This window comes from Microtus pennsylvanicus, chromosome 14 (genome assembly GCF_037038515.1).
Source record: "Microtus pennsylvanicus isolate mMicPen1 chromosome 14, mMicPen1.hap1, whole genome shotgun sequence".
NCBI lineage: Eukaryota > Metazoa > Chordata > Mammalia > Rodentia > Cricetidae > Microtus > Microtus pennsylvanicus.
The window spans coordinates 9,661,207-9,684,110 of record NC_134592.1 but is presented as its reverse complement, the minus strand read 5'-3'; the positions used below and the strand labels follow the sequence as shown (position 1 = coordinate 9,684,110).

Sequence of the window (22,904 nt, the reverse complement as noted above, 5' to 3'; positions counted from 1 at the left end):
TTTGGGGTTTAAGGTAGCCAGGTGGCCAGGAGCTGGGCAGCGGAACACAGCCCGCAGTTCCCTCAACACTGGACAGTATCCTGGGAGCCTCATTCCCCAATGGGGAGGCAGGATGAAGGTGAGGGGCAAGGACCCCTCTCCTAAGAAGACACAATTGCTCTGAATCTGTTCCTTATACTTTATGACTGGCCCCTGTCTGCTTTGACTGTGGCCTGGCCACATGCTCTGTCTGCTCCAGAACAAGTAGCCGGCCAGTGGAGGCTGGGGCAGGACTATGACATGTTTGGAGCCAGCAGGTAGGAGAGGTGTGAGGTTGAGTGGAGATAGGGAATGCTGTTTTCTTAGGCCCAGAAAAAGGAAGTCTGCACATTTCTATGAGGAGAGAGAAAGCGACTACAGCTTTTGTTTTGATATGGAATAATAGGAACCCCATTTCCCAGGAGCCCCTTGCAGACCTCGAGCACAGCACTCACCACAGTGTCTGGCGCTGCCTCTCTGTGTTTCCCTTGCAGGTATGGAATGCTGTGGACTCGGGGCACTGCCTGCAGACCTACTCTGTGCACAGTGAGGCCGTACGGGCTGCGCGGTGGTCTCCCTGTGGCCGGCGCATTCTCAGTGGCGGCTTCGACTTTGCCCTGCACCTAACAGACCTCGAAACAGGTGTGTCCTGATGTCTCACAACCCCAGGTTAGCCCTCTCCCTGGGAAAGTCTCTCCAGAGGGTCCTGATTGCAAACCACCCATAGTCATGGTGTGGTGAGGGCCTCAGGACAGACTCATTTCCCTGACGGGTGTGCAGACCATTTGCAGTGGTACTGCAGCTGTCGACAAAGTCCTGGGACCAGTCCTCTGCCAGTCAGCAAAAGACAGCCACTGTTGTCTCAGCTCCAAGCTGCAGGGCCGGATAAAGAGGCAGCTTTTTAATCAACTTCTGCTGTGTAATTTGGACCAAAATATCACGGTGTCCTGTGGTTGGCATCAGTTTAGAATTCCTCTCAGTCCATGGGGTGGAACTAAGTTCTGTAGGGAACTCTTCAAAGGGGCTCTTTCCAGTATTTATAGTGAGAGGCCCCCAGGCAAGGGGGTTTCATGTAGGAAAATCCTCAGGAAGCCTCCATTAGTTAGGGAAAGAGGGAGCAGCCAGCAAAAGGGGTTTTCCCAAGCAGGGTCGATACAGCAGTCCTGGGTTGGGCCACTCAGTGATGGCAAGGGAGACTGGGGACTGTTGAATATGGAGTCTAACCTATAGTATCCAACTCAGCCCTGGCTTCCTGGACAGAATTCTCATTCTGGCTGTCAGCAGCAATGGGCCCCGAGGCCTGACAAGTTAGGGACTCGTGACTATGGGGGACTGATGATGAGTCTGGGGCAGCCGTGGGACGTGGTCCTCTTTGTGTTCCAGCTAGGAGGACCTGGAACTGCAGCTGCTATCATGTGACATGTGGCTCAATGAAGGGGTGGGAGAGGAGGCGCTTGTCCCGTCAGGTGCGCTGAATCATGGAGGGCTCCCAGGGGCTCTTGTGTTCAGAGTAGGTATAGAGAGGCGGGGCCCCACTTCTAAGTGCTGCTGTCCAGTGGGGAGCGATGGAAGGCCTTCCTCATCTTCCTTTACCAGGAATGGTGTCTGCATGGGGCTCATCTACTGCAGAACTGTTTTCATTCCTTTAATTTGCTACGCATTATACACATCCCGTGTGCATGGCCTGTGCTGGGGTGTGCTGGATGTTGTGTCCCCGCAGAGGGCAGAGTTGATGCGTTTGGATCTCAGCCTCCAGAAAGGCCTCTGGACCCCAGATGAGGCCTGTCCTGTGAGGATAGCTGGCATTTCTGTCTGTGTCCTGGCAAGTGTGTATCCCCAAGGATGGACCCATCCTGGTGGTCTCTTTGTCATTGCTTGGACGAGGCTGGCTCGAAGTTGCGTAATTGGAGAGCTGAGGCTGGCCTCTGCCGCGTCCTCCTATGCTGAGTAATGAAGCTCCCAGGGCTGCTGGGGTGGGAAACAGCAGATGCTTGCACACCCCTCCCTGGCCCTGGGTCTTAGCACTTGTGTACCCTGTGGCCTTTGTCCGGCTCTAACTAGTCTTGTCCTTTCTCTTCCTGAAGTCTGATCTTCCATTTTCTTCTTCTGCTTCTCCCGCCCATGGTGATTTGGCTTTTTCATTTCAATCTAATTAGAGCGCCCTGCCAGGAGAAGGCAGCGCAGGGCGTTCTCTCTGCAGTGCTTTGGGAATTAGTCACTCGGTGCCCATTGTCATTAATGGGAATTTGGCGCCAAGGCCATTCATCCTGGTGTCCTCAATCAATACAGTTAAAAATCTGTGGATTCGAAAATGTCAATACCCGGCCTGAAATATGGAGGGCCAGTACCATTTTATCTCGTTAATTTATAGTTCTGACGGGCTGTTGGCTTACGGAACAGCCATGAATCAACACTTAATCAAATCTGCTCACAGATTAATTATTTTTGGCGCTCTTGTTTCCGTCTACAATCTTCCTAACAAACGTCTCTGCTACATTAGGCACACAGGCAGCCTCAGGGAACACTGGCAGACACCACCCAGGCCCTGAGTGACACTGACTTTGTCTGTGACCTGTCCTGCAAACCAGGATTGGTTGTCTCCTTTGAGTCCCGCTGGAGCCTGCTCAGCCCTGAGGGCCCCTCCTGCCGATTTCAGCTCCTTAGAGTTGTCCTTCTCCTTCATGGTGGGTGGCAGCTCCTCCTGACAGTGGGGTGCCTTCTATTGGGGTCTGAGGTGGGTGTGTAAATTAAACCCCACAGTTTAGCTTTCTGCAGAACTCTAGGCAGTCATGGCCAGGGACATTCTCTCTAGGATGCTCACTGTCCTGACCTCCTCCCATTATCTTGATGCCACTGTGTCTTTTGTTGGGGTCATGGTGGGTGGGAGGAATTGGCCAGGTGGAACTGCACCCTGCACGACTATTCCTTTTCTAAGAATTGTCTTCGGCCCCATCATATGACTAGGAATGATGCCATAGAGAAAGAGTGGTCTGCTGTCCAAGTTCTCGCTGTAGCCCTGGTGTCCCACATGCCACTAGGCCTATATTGAGCTAATACAGATAAATGGAGTAGGCCCTTTGCTTGGGCATCATGGTTAGTCCCCCACTGGCCTGTGAGAACCCCATCTGTATCCCCATTTCTTTGATGTAGAACTGAGGCTTTGAGTGTTTGGTGACTTCTTGAGATCACCCAACCAGTGGTGAAGCTGATATAGTTTGGGCTTATGGGGCTGGCAAAGGTGTCCTGCCAACACGTGGACTGGTATGGCCTCCCCTAACCTCTGTCTTGGCAGGGTGCTCGGCTGCCTTCAGGTAGTGGCTCAACATCTGTAGAAAACAGGCTTTGGGAGAATGGAGTGCCCGGACGGTCTTGACTGACCCCTCTGATTAAGTGGTGGGCTGGAGGATGCTTCTTGAGCTGTGGACAGCTATGTTCCGGTATGAGCAGTGTTCGCCTTGACAGCTCCAGAGCACTTGGCGTAGGACGAGTGAACAGTGTCCAAATGAAGGCCGCAGCGAAGAGTGCTGTCGGCTCCTGAGGTTTTGGAGGAGAGGCCATGAAAGAAGGCTCTGTGTCAGGCTAAGCCTCTGAAGTGGCACTAGCTCCCACTGGTGCTTGAAGCAAGTGCCGCACTGAAGCCAGAGCCTCTGTAAATTTTCAAGCTCTGTGGCACACTCCAGGAGAACCTGCTTAGGGCCCTCAGTGCCCCTGGAGACCAGGAAGAAAACAGTGTGTGCTGGCCGTGTCCCAGGTCTCAGTGGGTAGGGCCTGCTTTCAGACTGGCATTCTTTTCTATTTACCACTTTATGCCCAGTGAGGCTGCGTCTAGGTCTAGCAGGGGCTGAGCTGATGATAGTCCCTGGCCCCTGTCCTTCAGGTACCCTCTTGCCCAGTGAACAGCTATCCTCCCACCACCTTTGTTTGCCATGTCACAAGCCCCTCTCTAACCCCCTTCTGTATGTGTCCGTCATCTGTGACTCCCTCTCCTGCAAGCTCCCCAAGCAGCTTTTCATTGACCCCTCTCTGGAGAGGGTTTCTGCACCTCCATAAACCAATCTCATCTCATCCTTAGCTGGGAAGCTCATGCCAGCCCTCCTTATGAAGAAGGCAGTACCCAGGCCCTGGCGCGATTTTATTAATTGGCACGGGCTCCCAGGAGCCGTGTTCCTCCTGTGTGTAGGCAGCAGCCATCAACGAGCAACTGGCCCTTCTTAGGTTAGGCTGCCTTTGTCGTCTGACCCTGGAGCTGAACGCGGCCGGGGCATGTTTGATTTCAGCATGGTTGGTTCTGTGTTTCAACAAAGCTGCTTATAGCTAAACACAGCTGGTTTGCAAGCTAACTCCCCACCCCCTAATTTTAAGAAATTCAGTTTAGTCCAGACAATTGAAAGTAGCTGGGCTCGGAAAAAGAGTGATAGCAACTGCCAGCCTCCTGCAGCCGCCTTTCATTACTCTGGGGCTTGCTCCTGCCTTTGCTGCATCTTCTCTCACAGCTACTCCTGAAGGGCAGTTTTGAGCCCAGTTTTACGGTAAGGATACCAGGCTCTGAGCTACACTGCTGGTGAGTTCCAGAACCCTGCTAGTGGGCATGCCGACGAGGCCTACCTGGCCCTCAGCTGGCATCCTGCCAGTCCTCTGCCCACTTGCCAACATGGGCCCTGCTCCTGATACATGGAAGTTGATTTGAAAGTTAGCAAGCTTCTTTTCTCGTTAACTTTGAGTCAGGATGGTTAAATTTACAGCTGGCTGAATATTTCCCAGAGGATGAGTGTAACGATATTGATTTTAGCGAAATGAGTCATATGCCTGCTGCCTGGGAACACAGGCTCAATTACCACGAGCCAACAACATAAGCTTTCCCTTGTCAACATTTTTCCTACATGTTCATGAGTCTATGGCTAGCAACAAAGAGCTACAGAGAAGGAAAGGTCATGAGTAGCTGGCAGGTCTGGAGGTGGGGTGCAGGCATAGGGACTTTAGGGTCACACAAGTTCAGTCACTGTCTGCATGGCTGGCCAGTAGGGCCAGATGTCCTTTCCCTTCCCAAACTCCCTTTCCTCAGCTCTGAGATGCAGGCTAATTCCTGCCATTGCCCACGACTGTGGTGTGCTAAGTGCAAGGTCCAGAGAGGCCTGAAGGACAGACTTATGGAACATATTGGTTCCCGTCCCACTTGTGACCTCACAATAACTTAGTTAAGGTGAGCTCTTGCAGAGGAACAGATGGCCCCTCTCTTTCCTAGGGATCAGCGCTTGGCTTTCATTAAACCTGAAATTCCATTGATGTGGCAGGAATGGTTGGGAACCAGACACACTGATTGGAAATGGAGGTCCTTTGGGGGCCCTGGAGCCTGCCTAACCGTAGTGTCCCCTCGCGCAGATGTTAGGCTGACAGATGATCTTACCCTGGTTACATGGGTGGCTACCTTTAGGGAAGCCTAATGGCTCTACCTAAGGAAGGAAGAGGCGCAGCTCAAAGGAGTTGCCTGTGCAGGGTCACCCAGCGTCGCCTCAGTGACACTGGATGGTGAAGCTATGGGAATGGTGGTGTCAAGAGAGCAGAATCCTTGAACATGGTTTTGCTTTAAGGATGATTTATTCTAGGACTGGGGATTGCATTTGGAACCTCATACTCTTTGAGCAAGTACTCTGCACCAAGCCACACCTCGCCAGCCCAGAAACATATTTTCTATTTGTATCATTATTGATCCAAAAAGGAAAAGAAGTAATTTTTCTTAACTCCAAGAAGATCCAAACAGTTTTTATACTGGTTGAGCTCATTATAACCAGATCAATACAGCCAAGTGCCAATGGATTACATATTTTAAAGCTCAATTTCCTATAAGCCTGCAGTGAATAAACAGAATTTCCTATAACAAGCAGACAAGCAAGATAGTCCCAAGGTAAAGGTCTGTTACAGCTAGCCCAAGTGCTGAAGAAGAGAACTGATGGGCAGGCCACCATCCGGGAGAGGGGAGAGAGTGGCCACGGATTCCAGGAGAAAGGCCTTCTCCTCGAGAGGAGCTAGTGCCCCTGGTCAAGGCTGCTCCCTGATGAATGTCTCCTAACCTTTCTGCCTTTCTCTTCAGCAATGGCAGAAGCCAGCCCAGGCTGCTGTATTCTCCAGGCCTCATGCAAAAGCTTCAACAGTCATTAGTCTCTTAAGGTTCCCGCTGTTAGAACCCAGCATCCCTTGGCTTTAGCTTTTAATTTAACCACAGATGAATTCAATAAGTTGGGGTTTAATTTTTCAAGCAATAATGGTTCACTTTGGTTGCTTGCTCCACAGAGTGCTGTGTACGGCACTTGGTTTTCTGTCCTCCTGCTTGCACGAGGTTGAGCAGCGAAGGGACCACCTGAGTCCCTTCTCAAGAGACAGCTGGTCTGGGAGTTGGGTCTCTGGCTCGCAGCCTTATCACCCTACCTGCCTCAGTTGTCCGCCACGCTGGTGCCTGTGATGCTGATCTCTGAACTAAAGTCTTAGAATTTTTCCTTAGTGTTTTCCACTAAGTACCTGTTGGCTTATTAAAAATCTCTTAGCTTTGGACTCCTTAACAAAGAAAAATAGTAAAGCCCCACCTCTTAGAAGTAGAAAATACTTATGACAGCCTCTTTCTAAGTGGAAAATTTTAGTCCTTTCAAAGACAGATATCAGTGTCTTTGGGAATTGAGGGGAATAACATTTGGATTTTTTTTCTCTTTAGCAGGAGAACTTGAGCCACCACCGTTTAGCAGCCCAGCACCCCCCTTTCTTCCCTGCCACCAGCGAGGTTGTGTCACCCACCTTTTAGCAAGCATCTGGTGACTCGCGGCTATTTCAAAATGACAGCATGGCTGGTCCCGTGCTCCAAGGACCCAGGAAAGCACCTGCCTCCCACCCCCAGGAGAGTCTGAGGGTGGACAGTAGTTTCCAGATTTGGGGGTGGAGAGGGGAAGAGACTCTCTCCTCGTTCTATTCAGTGGGACATTTGCTACCTGTATATCAACTAAGTGCCTGATCTCTGACTGCGGCTTAAAAGGGGCATGGAAGAGGGTCTGGAGAGACGGCTCAGTGGGTAGAGCACCTGCCTCTTAGGCACGAGGACCTGAGTTGGGGTCTCAAGCATTCACATAAAAGCCAAGTGAGGTAGCTCCTGCCTATAATCCGAGCCCCAGGGAGGCAGAGACAGATGCCTGGGGCTTGCTGGCCACCAGTCCAGGCAGATTGAAGAGCTCCAGCTTCAGTGAGAGACTTTTTCAAAAAGTAAGTTGAGGAAGGCATCCAACATCAACTTTTAGCCTCTCCACCCTCCCTTCACACCTACATGCAAGCATATACTCACAAAAAAGGTGAAGAAAAGCTTGGGCTGTGAAAAAAAAATGAGTAAACTGGAGAAAAAGCATATTCCCAGTTAGATTAGCTTTCCGTACAGTGATTGTTTATGAGGGTGGTTTGAGGGTGTGAAGTCCTAATGTGGCACCCACAGCCTGCTGAGTTCCCTGAGCAACAACATAGCACAACATGAAAACAGTGCTGTAGTTTTAAAAGGCCATCTTCCACTCTCTAGAACCCAGTTTTGAAAACTGCGATCACAGCTCCACAGGGTTGTAGAATTGAGCGTGGGGTTGTGAAGACTCAGCAACTGTTAAAGGTTTCTGAGTGTGCAGTGACCAAAAATGAATTCAAGTTCAAAAGCGTAACAGATCCAAGATGCTTCCAGCAGTACTCACCCATTTTCGTGACTTTACTGCAGCCTCGGCCTGAGCATGCACTGTAGGCGTTCTGTACTGTGAGTGCCATCAGGTGGGGCAATGCCAGTGAGACCCACCCCAAGGCCTCCGCTCAGATTCAAGACTCCTGTGTGATGAAATGCAGTGCTAGTCCTGCTTACAAAGTTTTCTGCTCTTGCAGAAATGGAACAGTTCCATTCTGGGACAGAAGGACTTTTAATATTTTACACTACTCAGCATGTAGGCGTCAGGTTAGACATCCTTGGATTGTATTGTGTCAGAGTGCTGGCTTTAAATTGCTCTTCAAATCAGCTTCATTTTAAGCATGGTGAATGAAGTTTGGCCTGGGATAGAATTTCCAGCAGTTTCTGGAATGGCTGTAGACATAATTCTGTGATTTTTTAAAAATGGATTTATGCAAAGTGGAGTTCTCAGCATCTCTGAATATCAATCAATTTTGAAAAACTTTGAAAGTATGATATACTCTGTTGTATTAAATAGAATTCTTGTTTCTTTTTGTTGCTTATATTTTGAGTTAGGGTCTTACTCTGTAGCCTGGGCTGGTCTGAAATTTACTGTGTAGCCCAGGCTGTCCTCCAGCCTTCTTCCTGGGTCCTGAAAGTACAGGACCTGCCACACATACTCAGGATTTAATTCTCGATGTAAAAATAAACAAGTAATCCATCTCATTAGTATGCAAATTTGATTTCATCTTTAGTAAATAGTAAAATTATATGTATGCCAAAGAATTGCTTTTAAATATTTTTATGATTATTATCAGCAAATATTTGTTGTTTGTACCTACTGCATATGCTTATGTACCCGAGGGTGCATGAAGTATCTTGGATGAAAGGAGCAGTGAATGACAAAGGCTGGAAAGCCCTCCTTTCTAGGGTTTGCCTTGTGTCAGTGTCTCCTCCTGTAATTCTTGGGGTGCTGGGGGGCAGGTGCTCAGCATTGCTGCATAGCTGAGGGCCTTGAGCACTTGTGTAGCTTACAGGCACTCCTTGATAAAAAACCACGTATTTCCAGAATCCCCTATGGTGACAAGTGACTGCCAATCCTTGACTCCAGAGGAGAGTAGAAGAAAAAAATAAAGAACGCTCTTAGTCATCCTTTGAGGGAAAGGGCAGGTGCAGGTGGAGGCGCAGGTGCAGCGTGGGGGTGACTGTGCTCGGGGAAGTGTGTGCCAGCTGGGTGGGTGGCTCACGCCTGGGATTCTAGCACTTGAGAGGCTGAAGCATAAGGATCACCAGGAGAGGTCAGCCTGGGCTACGCAGTGAGTTCTATCCCAGCCTGAGCTACAGATGAGACCTAACAAAACAAAACAAAAAAACAAAGCAAGGTTTGCCCAGGGATGACCTGTCTGTGCAAAGGAGACTGAGTCAGGAGCATTAGCAGTTCAGTAGGGGCCTTTGTGGGTTACACAGCAAGACTCTGTTGTCCGTGTGTGTGTGTGTGTGTGTGTGTGTGTGTGTGTGTGTGTGTGTGTGTGTTGAGGCCAGAGGATGACAGTGAGGTCTTTCTCATTCAGTCTTTACCTTGTTTTTCTGAAACAGGGTTTCTCACTGAACCTGGGGCTCACTGATTCAGCTAGGATGACTGGCCAGTAAACCCCAGGGACCCCCCCCCCCGACATTTTCATCCCCCTAGCACTAGGATTATATGAATGTGCCACCATGCCAAGCTTTTTTATGTGGGTATTGGAGATCTGAACTCAAATCCTCATGCTTATATGGCAGGCACTTTATGTACCTAGACATCTCCCTGCCCTTGCAGAATTTAAAATTAATAATTAATATTTTCACTTTGGAGAGAATGCTTTGAAACAGACTACTTTTTTTTTTTTTGTTCTGTTCTGGCATTTGAACCAAGGACCTTGTACATACTAAGCACAAATTTTACTATAGAGCTATACACTGGTACCTGTAAATGGGTCTATTTATTTATTCTTTAAATGTCATCCATTGCTGGGCGATGGTGGCGCACGCCTTTAATCCCAGCACTCGGGAGGCAGAGGCAGGCAGATCTCTGTGAGTTCGAGACCAGCCTGGACTATAGAGCTAGTTCCAGGACAGGCTCCAAAGCCACAGAGAAACCCTGTCTTGAAAAACCAAAAAAAATAAAAAATAAAAAAATAAATGTCATCCATTGGAGACTTTACTTTGTGTATGGGAAGTGTAGCTCTCGGTTCTGAGTTCAATTCCTAGCACCAAATGAAAAGAACCCAACAAAAACAAAACAGCAGGTGTCTCACCCTGACCATTTCCCATCCATTTTAAAACCTTTTAAATGAACATTTCGTCTGACTTTGAACCAAGTTGTTGAAAACATAGGAATATAGTGATAACACCGTGTGGTTAGGTGTAGGGTTGTTATTTGCCAGGGAAAATGGGCTCTCAGTCTTTTGTGGTCCCTGGAGGCTGTGGCTAGCACCTTGCATCCTGGCGCATCTCTGTGAGGAGTCTCTGTCAGCCTCACTGAGTTCGCTGGGTAAACAGAAGCTACAGGTGGATGGCTTTCAAGCCCTGGGTCACACACAGGTCGCCATCTGCGTTTAGATAAGAGAAAGCATGTTTGGTTCTGTGCTGCCACTAAAAGTGCCATAGCTCTAACTCATATGGCTTTCACGATTTCTAGGAAGTCACGATGCCCGTGGTGGCAGGACGGCTCAGCAGGTAAAGGCATCTGCTGCCAAGCCTGGAGAACTATGTTTAATACCCCGAACTCACATGGCTGAAGGAGAGACCCTACCCCTTCAGGTTGTCCACTGCCTCCTCATACCGTAGCACGTAGTCAAATATTAAAAAATAGGTTGCTTGATGCTCTTAATATATGGCATATTAAGATATATTTTAAATTGGCTATTTTTATTTTTGTCTCACTGTGTAAGAGATCCTAATTTTGGTGTTTAAAAAGTGTGATCATGGCACTGGAGAGATGGCTCAGTGGTTTGATCACTTCTTTCTCTCAGGAGCAGCACCTATGTCAGGCAGCTGCCTTTAACTGCAGCTCCAGGGAACCCATGCTGCCACCTGCACGCACATGGCATATACTCTAAACAAATACACACACACAAACAATACAAAAAGGTCTTTAAAAACCGTGTCTATGCTATATTGGCACATGGGTGCATTTTGTCACTCATAAACAAATCACTGCATGACAGTGATGTCTGTTTAGGTCTGTCCTGAATGGGTATAGGCAGACAGGCCTGGAGACAGTGGCTCTGGCCATTGGATCTGTGTTGTCCCTCTGTGACTCTCATAAGCTGTGATTGATGAGTTTCATTTCCTTACCGGATGAACTGGAGCGGGTCGAGTTCTTACTCTGTGTATTGGGTCAGCAGACAGAGGCAGCCACCAGGGAGTGCTTTCTGCCTGGAATGAACAAACACAGTCTTCTAAGGCTTAGAAGGGGACCCATTCGTCTTGACATCTCATCACTGTCTTTGCCGCCAGCTGTGTGCATGCAGGTGCTGGCATATGTACATGTGTGTGGAAGCCGGTGGTCAGCTTTGGGTCCCTTTCCCTGGGAGCCTTACCTTCTCACTGGGACCTAGGGCTTGCTGATGAGGTGAGACTGTCCAGCTAGCAAGCCTTGGGGATCTGCCTGTCTCCCCATCTCTGGTTGGTATTGGGGTTGTAAGTGTGCACCACCAGGCCCAGCTTTTTATGTGGGTTTTGGAATCACAGTCAGCTCCCCACGCTTCTGTGGCATGCATTTTACGGACAGCTACCTTCCCAGCTCCTTGGCTGTCAGCCTCTGTGTTCCACTCTGCCACTGCGCTGGTTCGGTGGAGGAGTCCTGGTAGCCAAAGGCAGCCAAGATTTCCCTATTTGACTGAGGAAGTCAGCCTCCTCTGCTATTGGAAGGTGTCAGGTGCTGTCTCTGGTATATGAGCCTGGCCCCTAGTAATGTGCCTGGAGCCAAACCCAGGTGCTTCCCTGTGTGGTGTCTCTTCAAGCTGGTCTGATTTCTTGGTGCAGACTTGGACAAATTAAGTGTGACAGATAAGAATCCCATCCGTGCTGTGGGATGCACAAGTCACACTGAGCAGTGGAGGGAGTGCTGGCTTTACCTGGCTCTGAATGATGGACACTTCTGATGTTTATATTGCTCACCTCTAGGAAACCATAGCGACAGCTGTTTCCACACCATATGTACCTGTGTGTGTCAGATACTTACCACAGTGCACACAGGGACTCCATACCCATTTATGATGATGTGGAAAGCGGCAGGGCTGTCTCGCGTCCTGAAGAGCCACACCTGATGTCCATTCTGTAGCTGCACTGCTGTGCGGGTCACTGTCATTTGTGGCCCAGCATGTCAGGTCACCTGCACCTGCTGTACTCTGTAACAAACCCATCTTCATTTTTATCAGGATTGGAAGATGTATCCTGAAATAAATTCCAACCAACTCTGCTTTTAGATTTTAGATAAATAATCTCCTGTATTGCCCATGCAGCCTGAGAAATTTCCCGAGCCTCCCTGAGCCCGTTTTCAGCTGTCCTGTGGTTACATGAGATGACACCCATGACTCTCGCAGACCAGGGAGAGGTCGAGTCCTGGGATCAGCTGCCTGGCAGGGGAGGGGTTTGACAGGGAGTGGAAATGAGCTGCCTGCCACCTTGCTCTGTTTCCAGAAGGTCCACACTGGGCCACAGAGGCCCTGGTGAGCTGTGTGAACATCTCCACTTTGAAGTACGTGTGATCTGAGTATTTTCTCACTCTTTCTTGTCTATCTATGTTGCAGGGACCCAAGTATTTAGTGGTCGGAGTGACTTCAGAATCACCACCTTGAAATTTCATCCAAAAGATCACAACGTCTTTTTATGTGGCGGCTTCAGCTCTGAAATCAAAGCTTGGGACATGAGGACTGGCAAGGTGACACCTTTTTTCTGAGGCTGGCCTTTCATGTGTGGGGAATGTGTGTGTGTGTGTGTGTGTGTGGCTGTGCATGCGTATGTGTGTGTAGGACAGAGATCCACCTTGGGTGTTTCAGGAGCTGTGACCTGTGTTTTGAGATGCTGGGACCTGGGCGTTTCTGATCGGGTAGACTGGCTAACCAGAGTGCTCCAGGGATCTGCCTGCCCTGCCTCCCCAGTGCCGGGAGTGCGGTCTCACACCACTGCACCTGACCTTCTGCACGGCTCTGGAGATTGAATTAAGGGACTCAACGCTTACAAGACAAGCACTTTACTGACTAAGCCATCTGCTTAGTGCCTGCTGGGCCATCCTTTCTATGGGAGAACTGTCCTTCATAATTCGAATAAGTAGGAACAGAGCTGCACCTGTATATTTGAGGCAGAATAGTTTTGGCTTCATATTTAATGAGGTTTGAGCATCATTTTTAGAGGTTTTAGAGGATAGTTTAGATATTAAAACATCACAGGTACAAGCTTATGCAGGGTATCACTGTGAAGATTTGTTGAGTACCTACTGTGTGTGGGAAGTGAGTCAGCCTGCAGTTCTCCAGTGCAGAGAACGTCCTGCAGTGTGTACATGTGCATGGACAGAGAAGCACAATGCTTGCTAGCTTGTCTTGAGGGGCCTTCTTGGAGGAGGTGTTGGCCTCAGAGGCCTTAAAAGCTGGGGGTCTTCCACTCCTACCCTGCTGCAGCCTGAAGCTCCAGTTGTCCTTGTCTCTTAACACATGATGACTCAAAGTTGGGTCCTAAACACCAGCTCCGTCTCTGCTCTTCCCATTGAACCCCTGTTGTGATTGCCAGCAAACCATGTTCCTCCCTTCATAGCATCAGCCCTTCTGCCCATGTCCACTGCATTGTGGCTGGCTGCAGCGCCACTGTCTTGAGTTAGGAGGGCTTGGGGTTCCTGTTTGCTTACCCTTGCTGCTGGCCCTACAGCAGCAGAATGATCTAAATCAGATGGTTCCGTCCTCCACAGCATCTCCAGGTTCCTGTCTTAATTGCAGTGAAAGCCCATGATCCACAAGGCTTAAATGATCTCCCCAAAGCCCCTGATTATGAGCCCCGCCCTCCATGCTCTGCCTTTCCCAGAACCTGCCGCACATTTTCTGCCCATGTACGGATGCTCCTCCAGTTTTCTATGTAGAGCACGTTCCCAGAGGGAACATCACTCAAATGCCACTTTCCCTGCCTGCCACCCTCCTCGAGTGCACTGGTCCCCTCTGCTCCTTTATTCCTCTCCATGGTTTTTACCATCACTTGGCACAGCTTGGATTTTTCATGTTCTTGAATTTGCCCGTCAAATGTGAGCTTTTGTGGGGCAGAGATTCTGTGGTTTGCTGGAATGCCTGGCTCAGGCAGGCAGTTGGCGAGCCATGACTGACTGAGTGAGCTAAGAAAGATGGCCATGTGAACTGTGCATATATAGGAGGTAGGAGTGTGAGCTCTAAGAGAGGTATATAGACTGGGCAGCAGGATGGGCTTGGAAGAGACCGTCAGTGCTGTGTCTTGGCCAGGGCCAGAGGAGGGTTGTCCAGTCAGAACTATTGCTGTGGCCCTGTGGAGGTTGGTGGGCTGGGCTGAGGAAGGGCTCTGTGTTGTGGGCTGGGCTGAGGAAGGGCTCTGTGTTGGTAGCAATGGCTGTGGAGTAGGTGGAGCGGCAGAGGTATGTGAGAGGCTTGTCAGGACTATGGCTGAGGGACTTGGTGACTCCAGGTTTTTCTCAGTTTGTCCTAGGAAGATAGAGGCATAGCCTGTGCCATTCCTGCACTGTTCCACTTGTGTGGAAGCTCATAGGGAAGAAAGAGGTACAGGGCAGCAGGAGGTGTCCTCTTCCATTTCATCATGAAGAGAACCAGTGTCATAGGGTCTGCAGCACTAGGGGGACCTACCCGAAGGCATCCATGTCACCTGGGGATACCCCATCCTGGTGACGCTGGATGTGGAGTTGATGTGGGACAGTGCAGCAAAGCCTCCAAAGCCCAGAGTCTCATCCATATCCACACTGTATACCACACTAGCTTCCCAGGAAGGTGGAACCCTGCAGGATATGGAAGGTCTGTGGGCTTCTGAGTAGAACCTACAAACAGAGATCCTTGCTTCAGAGTACTTTGTGGGCCTTTCCTTGAGACACTTCTTAAATGGCAACGTAGATCCATACACTTTCAAAATACTACTTTTCTATTGTAAAAGAAATGTTTTACAAAAATAAGAGGAATATTACCCATCAACTAGTGGGCACAGTAGAATTTTTGAAAACACTAGAACACCTCCCTTTTTTAGGACACAAATATATAATAAATAGAAGGAAACATTTGAGCATGGTATGCAAATCAAAAATTTGTAGGCAGGTGATGATGGTAGTAGCACACACCTTTAATCCTAGCACTTGGGAAACAGAGGCAGACGGATCTCCTATTTTGAGGCCATCTTGGTCTACAGAGCGAGTTCCAGGACAGCCAGGGCTACACAGAGAAACCCTGTGTTGAACAGCCCATAAAAGAAACCTTGTAAGCAGACCCTTGGTGTGGGACCACTGTATGGCCCAGCTCTCCTGTAAAGGTGCGTTCTGTTTTTGGCCTCAAAGACCAAACACATAAGAAATTACTCACTCTGGATGCCATCTGATTTAAGAGTTTGTTGCAAATACCAGCTTTTCTCCTGGGGCAAACGCCAGCTGACGAGTTCTGGGGAGAAGCAACCAGAAGCAGATGTTGCTGTTGCTGCTATCGGCACGTTTGTGAGTCTCTCCCAAGCTAATAACGTGGGTGAAGGGATCTGCGCAGTGTTTGTTTTTACTTCCTCTTCGCCAACAGTCCTCCCACACAGGGTCACAGAGTGTGGGGTGCAGTGGCTCTGTTTGCATCAGCTGGGCTCTGGGGACAGCACACTTCCCTGCTTTGACACTGCTGGTGCTGGTCAGTGAATGGGGCCTGCAGGGGCTCTGTCCCTGGTGCTGAAGTCTGCAGAGAGCAATGTGGCCCTTTTCTCTCCTTTTGTTTTAGAGGTAGTCTTGGCTCATCTGGAACTCTCTGTGTAGACCAGGCTGAACTCAGACTCACAAAGATCTGACTGCCTCTGCTTCTATGCCCAGCAGCGTGGCCCTTTTCTCACCATCCTGTCGGGGCTGCAGTAGGCAAGTGGGTAGAAGCAGGAGGGACACAGACCTTGGCTCACAGTCAAACTGAGCTTTCTTGTGTCACCACCCAGGAAAGGAGTGCTTATGGGATAGCAGTGTGCAGTCTTATGACTGGCAGTTCAGGGGGAGAGGCTAGAGAGCCCACCAGGTGCAGAGACATGGTGATGCTTGGCTGTTTTCTTTCCATTGCTCCCAGTACCTTCTGGTCTCTTTTAAAATATAGAGCTATAGAGCCGGTTTAGTCTCTCCTCTTCCCTCACCTACTGTCAACTCTTGTAAGGATTTTGCTTGAGATCTAGTTCCCATGATAGCTTTTGGCTTCGTGTGTCTTCTTCACTTGCTCCCATCTTAGTTCCTGTGCCCAGCACAGCATCTGATAGGCACCTGGTAGACTTCTATGTAGAAGGAATCAGAAAAAGGATTTCTTCAACTCGCCTTTTATTTATTTTTTTATAAATAAAGTTTTATTTGAACACAGCCACATGAATTCATTTATGTCCACTCTGTGGCTGTTTTCATACCACAGTAGTGGAGCAGAGACTGCACAGCCTGCAGAGCCCCAGATCTGACCCTGAGCAGAGAGGGACCTGGATGTGATAACTGTTTGGGACTAATCTTCGTGAGCTGCTGATGAAATGGGACCTGTTGTACCTGGCCCCTTTCCATGCATTTTCACAGATACCGTGTGCTCAGAGAATTTTTTTTCTTGATGGTTCTCCAGCCAGTGGTGTTTGGGTCATTTTTCTCGTTTCCTCTCAGTGGACTTAGGTTGAGTATGTCATGCAGTCCACCGCAGAGGTATCTTTGTTCCAGGAGCTCTTCCACACCAGGGATTGAGACTCTTAAGCTCAGGTGCATGAACTCAAATTCTGGGTCAACGTAAGCCAACATTTTGCAGGCAAGGAGCAGGCTTCTGCCATCAAGACCAAGGGTCCCAAGCCCATCACTGTGGGACCACTTCAGGCCAGCAGCCTCACCCGAAGACTTCAGGCACAAGCTCTGATGAATAGTTGAAGTGTAACTTTCAAGCCAATAGATTTTTTTCTGAATCTTGAAACTCAGCAAAATGTCAAACATTGGGATTCTGGCTCCATCCAGCCCAGCCTAGTTCATTATGGGAAATGGGCTGTTTGACTCTCTTCCTCCTTTCTTGGCTGCTGTCTTTGCCATGGCCTGATGACTGGAGTCCCATCTCATCACGACACAGTGCCAGGCTTCACTTCCAGCATCTGCAGGATGTACTCAGCCACATTAAGCTGGCCGGATGCTGTTGGGCCACATTCTGTGACTACTTCCAGCATCTTCTCTGGGAGGGCTGTTGTCTGGTACCCAGGGTGCTATGGGTGCCCCTCTCTCCAGAACCAGGGCCTTGAGCTGCAGGAGACTGAGGTTCAAATACTCTCTTTGCTACTCACTTACCTGGGTGATCCAAGGCAAAATAGGCAAACCTGCTGTGGTGCACAGTCCCCCATCAGTGTGGCAGAGGGAAATAGGGAGGATGTCTGCAGAGCAGGGTTCTCATGTTGGCCACATGGAGGAGAACTCCAGCCCTCAGTAGGTATAGATTTTGCCTCCATAGTCCCCTATGGCGGGGCAAGTTCTGCATATTAGCAGACTCCAGGGGTTGCAGAAGGAGCTGAGAGTGAAAACCTTTGAGAAGCCAATCTGGAACCTCTGAACTCAGTGGTGCTCAGTTTCCCTCATGTGAACCCTCTGAGCCTTTGACTCAGCTGTGATCCTTTTCCATGACTGTGGCAGCTTCTCGTCTCCTTGGGCACCTATGGCTTCTTCATCCCCAGGTGCCTCTCAGTGGCTGTCCGGTCACATCTGCATCTTCTAGCGAACCTGAACCAGAGCAGCACCGGGACCATGGGGACTGACCAGTGGTTGCTCTGGGATCTGTGTAGGAGACACCTCTCTGACAATGGATGTGAAAGCATTTGCAGTTCAGAATGATGGCTGCAGGGAGTTCCCAGGAGATCCTGTGTGAGGTAAGGTACTGTGTGAGCTGGGCTCTGTGGTTTTTGGCCGAGGCTGGCCTCTCCAGCTCCTGGGTTCTGGTGGAATAACAACTATAACATAAGTAAAATAACAACAGGAACACTAGCTTCCTGGTTTCTAGTCTGGTGATACCCTTGCTCTGAGCCATGCATGGTGTGGGAGCCATAGATCTGCCAGAACACCGAGACATAAGACCCACCAGCACTGTGCCTCATGACAGTCACCTCCAAGTTCATTGTGCTTGAAGTCAAAGTTAAGTCCTCAAAGTGGCTCCTCCCTCCTCTATCAGTTTGTTAAGGAAGCCCCACAGAACCTGAGACGCTGGATCCCGTGCTTAATAATTGTCTTTTCGCAAGGCCGGATGATGGAACTCCAGCCTCAGCAAGTCACTGCCTGAAGAAGGCAGGCCTAGACTGGGAACTGGAGCAAGCCTCGGAGAATCTAGGACGAGTGCCTCCCGGAACTAGGGAGGCTGGACTCTGGCCCAGTTCCTCCCTGTGTGGGGGCTAGATACCGGGCAGGCAGGGGGCTAAGAGCATTTGGTTGCCTCCTGCTCTACCCCTGAGAAGGACAGCTGTGTTTCTGCTGCAGGCCCCCGCTGCTCCTCTAAACCCCCGACTTCCACCCTCTCGGGGACTCTCCCGATAATATCAGCTCTGACAGGCTAGCTCACTTTTGCTCAGCACACCCTGGTGTTGCTTTGACACGGATCATCAATATTTCATGCTTGTTCTACATCCGTCCTTCCTTCCTTAAGTGTTTAAAGGGACATTTTGACTTCTTGAATTGGCTTCTTGACCCCCTTCTGGAGCCACGTGCTAGGTTCCCTGTGGCATGTGCCCTAATGTGAGGTGACAGCAGGGCCCTGGCTGGCCCTTGGCCTTGTGGACTCCCAGCCTGGCTTTTTGTCATCACAGCTATTTGCATTTAAGCTGGAGTGTCACAGGAGGAGGGAGCCTCCTCTGAGGCAGGAATTGGGCCTCTTTGCTGCTGTGTCCTAGTGCCTACCATTGTGCTGAGCACATAGTAGGCTCTGGGAGAGAAAACATTACAAGAGAGACTAATAGCGCTAATCAAGACTGATGCAAAGATCCTGAGCAATTAACCAGCCCATTGGCATGCAAGCAGAGGCACAATCTACTGATCTCATTGTCGGCCCTTGCTGTGGGCGGCTTTCCCTAGGTGGCCTGAGCTGAGAAGAGCTACCCTTACCCACCTGGTCCAATGGGTGGACGCATCTGGGAGCTGCCTGCCTTCCTGTCCTGTCTGGGTGGCCCTGCATTAGGGTGTTTGAAAACTCCTGGTGACCGTTCCTGAGGCTTTAGTGTGGGTGCCAGGCCGGTGCCCCGAGTGGGATTGTCAGGGTTTCATGTGCCGTCATCTCCCCGATGGCAGCTGTTGGAGACCCAGCTTCGCCCACGCTGTGCTCCATGCCATCAGTTTTGGTGACACTGTAGGCAGGTTGCTTATTTGCCCTAATGAGGTTTTGATTACTTTCCATCCGTCTCTTTCATCTGTTTCATATTAAAACGCCTTTCTATCTGGACTCTTTGTCCTCTCTGCAGTTCTAAGCTTTGCTGCAAACTTTTCAATGCACACGAGACTAGGAGACCCCCAGAGCTGGGGATGTGGGACAGGGAGACATGCGGCAGGACTCAGGGTGTGTGGTGCTTTTCCCAGGATTCTGTTTCTGCCTCTCTCAGGTGGAGGTGGTTGAGGCTCCGGGCCACCCCTCAAACCTCTGTTATCAGACTGTGGGTGCTGCCATCTTCCCTATTTTATAGCTCTTTCTGTACTAGTAGGCCAGTGTACCCCACCCCCCTGCGAGGGTAAGCCCACTGCCCACAGTCTAGAGAGGAAGATGATCCCAACAGGGTCAGCTCTCAAGGCAGGGGCAGGCAGCCATGGAGGGTGGACCTGAAGCTAGGTGTTATTTTCTCTTTCTCCAGTGCAGGAAGAGGAAACCTGTTATTTGTGAATGGCACAGAAGCTTTCTGAGCCGATACCAGATACCAGGTGTCCTCCCAGGGCATGATGTAACACAGCCCAGGTGGACCAACCATTCCTTCAAGGGATTCAGTCTCCAGAGCAAAGCCCACTGCGGAAGACAGGCGTCTGTATCTTAGGATGTCTGGTGCTTTTGTCAGCTCCACTGGTTGCCTTCACAAGTGGCTGTGGTCGCCAACCCTGGGCAGAGGAGGGCAGTTGGTTCGTTCCTAAAGTGCAGAACCTCCGAGACTGGCCCTCTAACTTTTTCTCCTGAGTCTGCTTCCTTGGGCGAGTTGCTGATGAGCGCCTGGGAGCCCAGAGGCCAGTAGCCTAGGGCTGTCATTAGCACCCACCCTCTAGGAAACTTGAGTATGAAGAGCTGAGACTGGAGGCCTGCTCTGCAGACATGGGATGGTTCTGTAATAAATGCAGTGTACATAGACTTCTGATTCGTGTGTTCTCTACCAAACATGTGGCCACTGAGGAAAGCTCTCACCCTGAGGTGCTTAAAATTATTTTAATTTGTATATCGATTCTTTTTCTTTACCCGACTTCCTTTCCGTGGCTAGCAGTGTCCATAACCCACCAACTTGATGTCCAAGTTATTCTTATTTTGTCTGAATTTACTTTAAATATCTGATAATCTTTTGGTGACAGCTTTTATTCAGATACCGCCCAGCTGACTTGTTTGTAGTGTTAGTACAGTAGTTTTTGGTATGTTTCCAGCACACGGAAGGCAACATCTTGGTCAGTTGTGAACACTTTCATCACTTGTAAAGGAGCCCTCTGCCTTTAGCAGCCTGGCATCTGTCCCTAGGCCCTGCAACCACAGGCCTAGGTGGTGTCCCCGTCTCTAGCTGTCAGTTATGAGTCTTGTTGAGCTTACTGGTGTCTTTATTGATTTTCTCCCTGCTAGACATTTTTCTTTTTCATTTTTAAAGAGACAGGATCTCCCTCTGTAGCGGAGGCTGGACTTGAACTTATAGCAATCCTCCTTCCCCTGCTTTCAGAGTGCTGGGGTTGTGACTGTGCTGCTCTTCATGGGTCTGTCCTTTTCTGAGGCAGAGTTGGCAGCCACAACTGTGATGTGGCTTCATTTGACTCACAGTGCAAGCCTGCCAGGTTTCCCTCATGCATGTTGATAGCTTGTTACTGGCTGCTTACACTGTAAGACTTGGAGAACTGGCCCCTCCAGGTTCCGAATAACTTAGCTTTCCCTGCTCATATGTTATCCTAGGGTTTCTGTCCTCTTTTGATATTGTGAGATAATCTTGCTTTTTGTATGGAGCATGGCCTCTGCTGCTTGCGTTCACTCTGTCGCTACTCTTGAATTCCTGATACTCCCGCCTCTGTGTTGTCAGTTGTGGGATTACAGGCCCAGGCCACCAGACCTGCCCCCTTCTCTGGTTGTAGTTGAGCATTTGTACAGTTGTGGTCTTTGCTGCTTTCTTAGCACACTGGTGTAACTTTTCTAACTTTCTGAGGGTTGCTATGGAGTTTGCTACATTAAAGCTAATTCACATCTACTTCCCATTTAATATTGTAGAATTCCAAAGGTATGGCGAGCAGTTTAGTGTTTTTAATTTTGTTTTTAAATATTTGTGTGCATGAACATGTGGACACAGAGGAAGACGTAAGGTGCCCCCTCTGTCACTTTCCACTTTGTCCCAAGAGAGGGTTTTACATTGAACTGGAGTTAAGCCAGCAGCCCTCGCCATCTTTCTGTCCCTCTGCTCCCAGCCCAATTCTGGGGTATAGGTATGCAACCACACTGGGAGGTTGTTTTCATGGGGGTTGGGGATTTGAACTCAGGTCTTCAAGCTTGCTCAGCAAGTGCTGTTAACCTATTCTTGAGCCATCTCAGAATACGCTGAGTGCTTTTTAAGACGCCTTCTTCAACTTTTCCATTTGCAACCTCTTTTGCTCAAGTTTTTATGCAATTCCAGGTATGGAGTTATATAAAATCCATCTATAATTCAAGCACTTACTGGTACTAAGTCATAGGAAATTTGTTTTAACAGTTCTTTGATATGCACATGATTTATGTGCACACCATTATTAAAGATGAACACAAATTCGTATACTAATGAGACAGGTAGGTGCACTTGTGTGTTTTTACACAAAGCATTAAGTGTTGACAGATCATTTGATACTGAAGGACATGAGCATCTTCATCATTTTTCATAGTTGAAGAATATTCGGATTTTATAATTGTTAATGCTGAGAACTCTGCTTTGCATAAACATGAATTATGAGACTACAGAAGTATGTTTGGGATCACTTCAGAAATTATTAGAAATTCTGCCCTAAACCCAAGCCAAAACCCATTTAATGGTTTTGTGTGTGTGTTTATTTGCATGCTTATACATGTGTCTGTGCATGTGTGTGTGGAAGCCAGAGGACAGTTGCAGCTATCATTCCCCAGGTGTCACTCACCTTTTCTCTTTTCTTCTCTCTCTGTCTTTCTCTGTCTCTCTCTCTCAAGCAAGGGTTTTTTTTTTTTCTGACCTAGAACTTGCCCAATAGGCTCTGCTGTCTGACCAACAAGCCCCAGGGGTCCGCCTGCCTGCAATGGGATTACAAACATACACCATCATACTTGACTCTTTAAAATGTAGGTCCTGGGAATGGAACTCAGGTTCTTATGTTTGCTGAGGCAAGCACTTTCCCAATAGGCTACCTAGTGTCTCACCTAATGATTTTTTAAATTTTTTTTAATGGAACTCAAGTTAGCAATTCTGGCAGTGGTTAACTTTTAAGTCAGACATTCTAATACTATCCCATGTTGTGCAGCTTTAATACTGATATGCCGAAGAGTGACCACAGGTAGTCAAAGTTTTTGTTTTCTGTTAATTTAATCATTGCATTTATATAAGTATAGAAACATTTTTTTTTTTTGGTTTTTCAAAACAGGCTGGCCTCGAACTCCCAGAGATCCGCCTGCCTCTGCCTCCCGAGTGCTGGGGTTAAAGGCATGCGCCACCATCGCCCGGCTAGAAACATCTTATATACAGTAGAACCCCACGATTCATAATGTGATATCCTGGAATTGGAACCGAGGTGTGGCAGGCAGTGCTGTTTAGTGACTTTTGGTGTGATGGCACTCCTGTGTTTGGGGCC

The 22,904-nt window shown here is 49.0% G+C and overlaps 1 protein-coding gene across 3 annotated transcripts in view; it reads left to right on the top strand.

Moving 5' to 3' along the window:
* Window positions 1-22,904, top strand: part of Wdr25 (WD repeat domain 25) — a 130,258-nt gene that overhangs the window by 80,157 nt on the left and 27,197 nt on the right. For all 3 annotated transcript variants that reach the window (XM_075948800.1, XM_075948797.1, XM_075948799.1), the window contains 2 exons: window positions 513-660; window positions 12,484-12,614. In XM_075948800.1, the coding sequence (XP_075804915.1) occupies window positions 513-660; window positions 12,484-12,614 (279 nt within the window). The remainder of the gene's footprint in view (window positions 1-512; window positions 661-12,483; window positions 12,615-22,904) is intronic.